General features: G+C 34.6%; 2 protein-coding genes across 2 annotated transcripts; both read right to left on the bottom strand.

The window, feature by feature from the left end:
* Positions 1-1,524, bottom strand: LOC143582230 (SKP1-like protein 1A). The gene is made up of 2 exons (XM_077064844.1): positions 1,218-1,524; positions 1-253 (listed from the first exon to the last, which is right to left on the bottom strand). The coding sequence occupies exons 1-2, from the start codon at positions 1,512-1,514 to the stop codon at positions 80-82; spliced, it is 471 nt and encodes a 156-aa protein (XP_076920959.1). The 5' UTR covers positions 1,515-1,524; the 3' UTR covers positions 1-79.
* Positions 1,525-5,836: 4,312 nt separating this feature from the next.
* Positions 5,837-8,646, bottom strand: LOC143582229 (protein MOTHER of FT and TFL1-like). The gene is made up of 4 exons (XM_077064843.1): positions 8,390-8,646; positions 8,282-8,322; positions 6,003-6,045; positions 5,837-5,930 (listed from the first exon to the last, which is right to left on the bottom strand). The coding sequence occupies exons 1-4, from the start codon at positions 8,644-8,646 to the stop codon at positions 5,837-5,839; spliced, it is 435 nt and encodes a 144-aa protein (XP_076920958.1).
* Positions 8,647-8,855: the final 209 nt, after the last annotated feature.

Raw genomic sequence — 8,855 nt, 5'->3', positions numbered from 1 at the left:
ATTATATAGAATATAAGCATAAGACACCCATAATCCAAAACACTACTGAATATAAACAGACAGAAACACAACTGATGATTTACTCAAAAGCCCATGCGTTCTCCCTGCACACTTCCTCTTCCTCCTCTGGAGTGAAATCATTCTTGATGTTGAAGGTCTTGCGGATTTCTTCTGAGGTCTTCCCTTTGATCATGTCAGAAACTGTCTGACAGGTCAGATCAAGCAGCCCCTTGATATTCAAATAGTTAGCGGCCTGAAACATAAAACAAATCCACTTTAATATGTTCATACACTATCTTCATTCTTCAACAAACATATTAACTATTGCAATCTCAAGAAAACAAAATGGTGGAGAGATCTTATGCAAACTGCATGAACTGATAAGTGTAAACCAAACCAAAACAGATTAGTCTGTTCAGGTTATAGTAAAAAAATTCTTTTACATCAACTAATTGATGATGTTTAGTTGAAAAATTAAGGTACAAATCATTAGCAAGAGATGATTGGATTTTCAAGTCAAGACTTCTTTTCTAGATAAATTAATTGATTGATGTTGTTTAGTTAAAATATTAGAAACACAGCAAACAAATGCACCTACATGCAGGGGGGTAAACAAGCCGAGCCCGTGCCCAACATCGACTAGGCTTGTTTTGACTTACGAATACTCAAGCTCAGCTTGTTTTGGAAGCTATTTTCCAACACTCGAGTTAGCCTTGTGATCGAACTCAAGCTCGGCTCATTTATTTTTATATATTTTAGTAAGAACTTTGCTCGAGCTCGTGTGGTACCTTAAACGAGCCAAAACTTGGCCCAAGCTCAGCTCAGCAAGTTAATACATAGAAGTCCAAAAGAGACAAAAGCTTAAAAATACACAAGGCTCGACAAGCCTAAACAAGCTTCCCATACAAGGCTCGAGTTTGGGCTAGATAACTGAACAGGCTTTATTTGAGGCTCAGGCTCGGCTCAAAAAAGTTACATTTCGAGCTTTTTATTAATCTGATCACGAGTAGCTACCAGATCTTTCAGAAAACTTAAAGGAGTACATATTACAAGAATGACAAAATTGAATATTAAATAACCAAACCCTAGAAAAATCAATTATCCCCAAAATGAAACCCCATAGACAAAAATAGGTCACAAAAACAAGCATAACCAGCCATCAACAAAAGATAATATTAATCAGCTTAATAATAGAAACAAATAGACAAAAGCCGTACCAGAATAAGTTCAAACAGAGTATTCTGATCAACATTCACAAAATCGGCATCAAACGCTTTAAGGTCCTCTTCAGCGACCTTGTCATCGGCACCCGTGGTGGTGTCCACATGCTTCTTACAGTACTCAATCACCTTCGACAGAATCTTGCTGGTGACGTTGGGCAGAGGGATGCTGGTGTCAGCACACCCGTCTTCGATCATGTGCTTGATCGTTTGGGACTCCACGGCCACGATTTCATCCACCTCGAACGTCTCGCCGTCGGAGCTGCGAAGAACGATGGTTTTTGATGACGACATGATCGGAATTTCGGAAACCCTAATTGGAATAATAATAATAACAATAATAAATTGGGGAGAGTTTTTTTGTTACGGGAGAGGACGTTGTTTGGGTTTGGTTATTTATAGTTGGAGATGGGCTTGTTTTTCTTTTTCCTTTTTTTTTTGGAACGACCAACTAAGTAGCGTTAGGTACTTCGTACGCGGTCTTTATTGGCTAAAGTTAGCCCGAGCCAGCCACGAGTTCGGACGAACGGAGCCCCCAGCGGTTCACCTATTGAGGGATTCCTCGAATAAAACCCGACCTCCACGCCCGCCAAACAGCACGACAGTGAGGAGCCGGTAAAACCGGGTGAGATCAGGACTCGAACCCTGGCAATATCTCTCATATAAATTGGTGATAGTGAGGTTTGAACCCCCTACTTCTCACTAGTAAAGTGAGTGCTCTACCATTGAGCCACATCCAATTTATGGAGGTGGGCTTTTTAGTAGGCCTGTAAACAAACCGAACGTTCGTGAACTATTCGCGAACCATTCGGCGGGAAGTTCGTTTATGTTCGTTTATTTAATAAATAAACGAACATGAACAAAAACTTTGTGTTCGTTTAATTAAACGAACGAACATGAACACATGTTCTGTTCGTTCAATTTTGTTCATGAACGTTTGTTTATGTTCGTTTATGTCTGTTTATCTGTGTTCGTTTATGTATTAATTAGAAAATAATTAAATATTATATGGATAGGTCATTTGCTTAATAGTTTTATATTTGTTAATTTGTGTTCATTTAAGTTCATTTATATTTGTGTTCATTTACATTTGTTCATACATGCTCGCTTATTTTTGTTCAATGTTCGTTTAGATTTCAAACAAACGAACACAAATGTCCATTTTTAAATAAACGAACATGAACATAAATATTTGTTTGATTAAGTGTTCGTGTTATTTTAAAGTTAAATGAACGAACACGAACATGCCCTTGTTCGTATTCATTCGATTCGTTTGCAGACTTTCATTATTTACATTCATGAATACATCGGTCTCAATCTCTAGGCTATGCCGATTTCGTTTGTGTTCGTGAACACATAAATTTCCTTAATGAACGAACACGAACATAAAATCTTGTTCGGTAAGTGTTCGTGAACACATTATTTTCTTAACGAACGAATATGAACAAGGCCTTGTTCGTGTTCGTTCGATTCGTTTACAGCCCTACTTTTTAGGCTTGGTTAGAGTAAATTTTGTTTCTAAGTGTTTTTATTTAACACGTTTGCTGTATTTAGTCCCTTAACTTTATGTTGATAAAAGCGTTTACGGCTTTACGCCACGAGCTTCAAAACCGGCTTCGTGCAGGTGTGTGTATGAAATCAAAACATGATCTGAAACCGAAACAGTTGAATTGAGATAAGATTGACGGTTTGGTTTTATGTCTTCGTATAAACTGAGCCGAACCGAACCTATAGATTTTTTATTTTAAATTTTAAGTAACTATAACGGGTTAATACATTGTTTAACCAAAATATTTTAGCTCGAATGCATAATAATCAATAATTTATTAACTAATAAAAAAGTTTAGGTCCAAATTTATTACTTTTCGCTCTTTTTTTTTTGCCGAAAATTTTCTAGTGCAAATGACAAATATGAACCTCTACACAAAACCTAATGGTTTTCAAATTTTGACATTTTGTTTTTGGTTCAGTTTTAGCTCAAAACAAAACTGAGTTGACTTATGCACGCCCCTAGTTTCATGTCAACCTTGTTCTAGCTTTCCTTTTGTCATAGCCAAAAATGTCTCAGAAAACCTTCACGTCCATGTGAGCTTAAAATCACCCCAAAAGCGACTATTATCAGTGTCGTAAGAAGTTTTATATCTCAAAAACATATTAAGCGAAAATAAAAGCATATGTATTCATGTAGTATTTACCAATTTGAGAGTTAATTCCACCAACATTCCTTCTGTCGTGTATATTATATGGATTTTATTTCTTGAATTATGAATTTCTTATTTGCCAAAACTTAAAATGTGCTTGTGTGCTTGTCTGTCTTGATTTTTTAGAAATCTTATAAACCCATTTAAAAGACCATTTTACCCAGGATGATTAAAAACCATGTTCCGTTGGCCCCATGAACCTAATTTTAATGAACTAACACTGTGTTCCTGAGTTTAATTTAATGAGAGAAGAGAAAGGATTTGGAGAGAAATAAACAAAATTGGTGTTCCAGAGTTTTTTTAATGAAAAGAAGAGGAAAGAAGAGAAATAAGAAGAGATTTTTAGTGTATTTATATTTCTTTCCAAATTGGAAAGATATGAAGAGAAGAGAATAGATGAAGGCCAGGTTCTTATCTCAATTCCAATTTTACCCGTCAACAATATGGCGGGATTATCTCCTATAACCCGCCATATTTCAACTCCTGTTAACCATCTTTATTATCTCTCAAGTGCATCTGCTTCCAGCATTATTGAACCGAAAAAAAATAGGTAATTTAACAATAAAACGAAAAAAAATAGGTAATTTAACAATAAAATGAAAAAAAATAGAGATTTGTCCAAAACAGCTTTTGACACAAAACTATAATGTATATTGTGTTTTTTGTAGTTAATCGCAGGTCTTCTTAGGCCCATCTACGGAATAAATGAACTTGAGCCGGGTCAATTTTGTGGCTGAAAAAGCGTATACAAGTCAGTTGCATGTTCAACTTTCCACGTTTTTTTACTGGGGGTAGTTTTGGAACTTTGGCAGTTAACAAAGTTGCAGCACCTACTAATCATGTTTTTTCTTAGGGTTATTATTTGTGGCCGACGGTGGAGGAACATATGGTGATGGCTGGTTGAAGGAGCAAGGCTAGTGTGGCAGATGCCATGGTTTGAAATAAATGTCATGCAGTACCTGCTGATGCCATATGCATAAAAATATGCTTTCATCAAAGCTTTCATATAAACTATTGGATCTGCTTGTAATTTTTTATTGGGTTTTTTTTTTTTGTCCAGTTTATAGTTGGGGTGCAAAATCAGATTTTGTGAGTCAGTGAGTCGCAGTTGTGAAATTTGAATGCAAGTGGATTGATTAGCTTCATGTACACATCATATTTTATGCTTCTTGTTATGTACCACTCATTATGCCATGATTATATGATGTGAGAATTACAAATTTTGGAATTTGTTTTGTCAACAAGCAACATTAAAAAAATTGCTACTGCAATACTTTTAGTTTGTTGTTGTGTGATATGGTTTTCAAGTTAAGTCATAGTTGAAGATTAAATAGTTAGGTTTATTTCAAACTCTAGATCAGGAATGTAGTTATTTGTAATTATTATTTAATTCAAGTAAAAGGGTATAATAGTAAAATTGTAACTTTCTTTTCTATTCCTCTCTACTCGGTAACACATAAAATATTTAATATCCTTTCCTTTTCTCTTCTTTTCATTAAATTCGGGAACATGATATCATTTTCTTTTCTTTCATTTCTTTTCTATCCTAATTCCTCTTCTTTTCAGACCCAAACAACCAAAGCATTTCATTGCTTTGTCTTGCTACTTTATGGTGTACGTGGAAAGCGAGGAACAAGTTGATTCTTAATAAAAATATTAAAAGTTTGCCCAAGTAAAGTGTTGTAAACCTAAGAGAAGAACAACACTTCTTTGAATGAAATTAAATTGCCACTTGGATTTCCTTAGAGTCATGATAGAAATCACTCTCAGATAAAATCGATTTGAGACACAAAAAGTTTTATCGAATGAAACTTAGAATTGACATGAACAGAATTTTGATTGTGAGAGAGTATGAGTGCCCTAGACCTGTACATAGAACGAGTATCTTATCCCAAAATCAGAATTTTGAAACTGCTTATAACTTCCATTCGGGTCATGTATCAGCCTTATACATTGGGCTCAAGTAATATGTGTTGCAAAGAGAATACATCAGCCCATTATGTTAATTCATTGTCAAAGCCCAAAACTTTATTATAATACTTAGAACTATTAATTTGTTAAGTAAAAACGTTGACAATCATCAGCTTAAATGAGTTCGTCTGCATCTCCAAACTCGTTAACAACTAATGATATGTACTCGGTGATGATTAATAAAATTATCAACATTCCTCCCCCTTTTAGTAATATCAATGATTAACTCAAATTAACTCTCACACAAGACAAACTTATGCATGAATGGAAATGTCCTATGGATTGAATTTTCAAATTAGTATATCACACGATTCAAATATTCGAATATCAAAGGTGTCACAAGGATTAAATCATTGCTATTCTATTGAATACCTGAAGGTAATATACACATAAGTTTACAAATTCATTGTTCTTCCTTGACACTATATTTTACTAACTTGTGTCCTAATCCTTCAATGAGTATATCAAAGCCAAGTTCACGGCTTCTTGAAGCAGCCAAACCTCATACTCATATGGGTAGTTCTCTGGATTCTTGCACCTGCAAATGCAATTTTTCAAAGAACTATTAAGAAGCAAAACTTCAACCTACTCTTGCAGTCTGAACACATACCTTGGGATGATTAAACAATGTGTTCCAATGTCTTTACAACAACCTTTCCACATTGAATTCAACATCTAACATTGTATTAGATGGGAATTGGGTGTCTTGTCATAGGACAATTTAATTTTAAATGGACTTTAAACCCATCCCTATGGCTGACTTTTTCACGAGATCTTAGGTTAATTCTTTGGTTAGATGATCAGCCATATTAATTCTGATTTAACAAATTGTATAGATATCACACCATTCATGATTAATTCCCTAATCATGCTATGTCTAAAACCCAGTGTCTTGACTACCCGTTATACATAAATTGTATAAAGTTGAGTAAGTAATCACCAAATTTTGTTGTAATAATATAATATATAAGAAATAAGCAAACCAATATTGTGAATATCAACAATTAAACAAAGAGCAAATAATTGGTGTCATTTGACCATTTTGCCTTGTGAATTAGGTTTTGGCTACTAAGACGGCGTATGACAGACCTCAAATGAAAGACTTTAATGACAGACATCTCCAAGTGTGATAAAATAAACAAATAAGCAAGTAAGCATGCAGCATATAATCATTCAATTGATCAACACACAACAATCATGATTTGCTAGTTATGAATAATATGTAGCATGAAAATATGAATAAGTATGCATAAAGTCCCCCACAAGATTGTTTAAAACAGTTAAAATAAGGGGAGTGATTACTCTCCTTAATGAATAGTTGAGTTTAAATAATAAAACAAGAATTAAACGAAGCTCAAGTCCTTAACGTATTGATTGATCCGACACGGATGAACATGAAACTTTGACATAGTAAAGTAGAATTAAAGCCAAGAGTAATGCCGCTGGAATCAGATTAAACGGACGTGTAAAACTCAAGATATGAAGCTTTTAATATTTAACTGAGCTGATACTATTCAGAATCTAAAATTCAAATATGGATTAGGGTTCTGACCAGTACACTAAAAATCTCATGATAAACAAAAAAGTCTTCTGGCTCGAAAGCTAGTTTTGACCAAAAGTAGTAGTAATTGAAAAACCATTAAAATTGACTTTTATGCCCTAAACGGGTCGGAATCAAATTGACCAACAAAACTCCATCAATCGGTAAAATTGATCGAGGGCTTTATTTATTTAGATAACAACCAATGTTTTTCATGAAGATAACCTACACGGAATGTTAAAGGAAAAGATGAGAAAGACAGGTCAAAGATTATTGAAGCACCAAAGTCAAACCGAAAGAGTTTCTTGAGGAATTAACACCGTAATCAAAGAGTGGCGGCTTAATTGATTTAGGGCAAAGGTTTACAGGGGTTTAGGGATGGTTTAAGTAAGAGGGATTCACTTATTACACAAGAATTTGTTATTAGTTGCAAGAATATCAAAACATAAGGAATTTAACATAACTAACGAAATTAGACCAATTACTTGTTCCCTACTCTACGAAATTCAGTGGAATATGCTTTGGTATGATGCCAAAGCATATTCTAGTTGATTTATAAGAAATATACACGAAATCGGCTTCCAAAATTAACGAAAACGAGTAAACGAGTCAAAAATCGGGTTTTTGGTTGTATCAGATGAGTCCCCCGCGCGGCGCGAGGGAGCAGGGGTGTTTCCTACGCGCGGCTTGGGGAGGAGGTATCTGACCAAAGCTTGTTTTTTGACGATTTCCGCCCATGTACTTCTAAAAATGTGTTTTAAGCCCAAATAAGCGATTTTAAGGGTTTCTAAGAGTTGTTTGACAAGTTTGAAAGTTATGAGGATATAAATTAAGTTTAGACAAGGTTAAATACTAATTAATACAAGATTTTATCAATACGAAAGATCCGAATTATATTCTCGAGTCGGGTTAAACATAAATGAAAACAAATACGAAAAATCCGAGTTGTTACATTTTTTAGCACCCCTAACCATGTTATTTCGTTGCATTTTATTATAGAAAAAGAGAATTATTTTGTGTTAAATGATAAAAACAATGGTAAAAGAAAATTTCTCATTATTATTAACCGCCATACAATAATAACACTTTACAAACAGAACAAGAATGGTTTGAACCATGACAAATGAATCATGATTAGGCATTCCTTGTGGTTTGTCTTCACACATAGTGAAATATGTGATCCTAAATGGCTTTCAAGAGTTGTGCATCCTTGCATAGTCATTGTTTTTGAAGTAAACGATGGATTCCGACTTGAGGGTTAGCAACTTCATATGTCAAAAATTTTGTACATGCAATACACAAAAATACTTGTAAAGATGTTTAAAATCGTTTAGAAACAACTTGTTTACCTTGAGCAGATGACGTCCCGCCTATTATGTTCGTCACAATCCTGAAACACAAATAAAATATGACTTCACTTAAAAAAAAGAAAAAAAAAACTAGAGTGAGAGGCGAACCATGATACGGATTCACGCATTGATGGTTCATTTGGGTTGGGTGGGTCAGGGTTGCCCATTACCAATGTGTACAAGGTATCATGCTCCCCACCTATGTGAACCATTGTGGTAGTTTGAGTTGTTTTCAAACTAATTTCACTACAAGTGATCAACATATGGTTACCATGGTACACGATCATACTGGTCATAGGTTCAAATGTGTCCACAAAATATCCAACGACTTCTCCCATAACATTAAGATATGCTCTTGGATCCATCATTGGTATTGTGTTTGGTGTTTGTATGTCCATCAATTAAGATTCAAGTCTTTTTATATATACAGGAGATGCAAGGGTTCAAAAGTGACTAATAACATGATACTAGACATCACATGTTACACCATAGTGTTTGTGGTGGGTGGGGTGGAGAAAAGCATGAGCAAAAATATGATGTTGAGTGAAATATAATCAATTCCTAACGACATTTT

Source organism: Bidens hawaiensis, unplaced genomic scaffold (genome assembly GCF_021521415.1).
Source record: "Bidens hawaiensis isolate Kalapana, Puna unplaced genomic scaffold, B.hawaiensis_p1.1 tig00031503_1, whole genome shotgun sequence".
NCBI classification, from domain to species: Eukaryota; Viridiplantae; Streptophyta; class Magnoliopsida; order Asterales; family Asteraceae; genus Bidens; species Bidens hawaiensis.
This window is presented reverse-complemented; position numbering and strand designations above follow the sequence as displayed.

Bases quoted from the DNA above. Each gene is read 5' to 3' on its own strand.
- LOC143582230 (XM_077064844.1), bottom strand. From the start codon at position 1,514: ATGTCGTCATCAAAAACCATCGTTCTTCGCAGCTCCGACGGCGAGACG. The intron at 254-1,217 runs GTACGGCTTTTG...TTTATGTTTCAG, and splicing joins CTCTGTTTGAACTTATTCTG to GCCGCTAACTATTTGAATAT.
- LOC143582229 (XM_077064843.1), bottom strand. From the start codon at position 8,646: ATGGATCCAAGAGCATATCTTAATGTTATGGGAGAAGTCGTTGGATAT. The intron at 8,323-8,389 runs GTTCGCCTCTCA...TTTGTGTTTCAG, and splicing joins ATGCGTGAATCCGTATCATG to GATTGTGACGAACATAATAG. The intron at 6,046-8,281 runs GTAAACAAGTTG...CAATGTGGAAAG, and splicing joins CGGGACGTCATCTGCTCAAG to GTTGTTGTAAAGACATTGGA.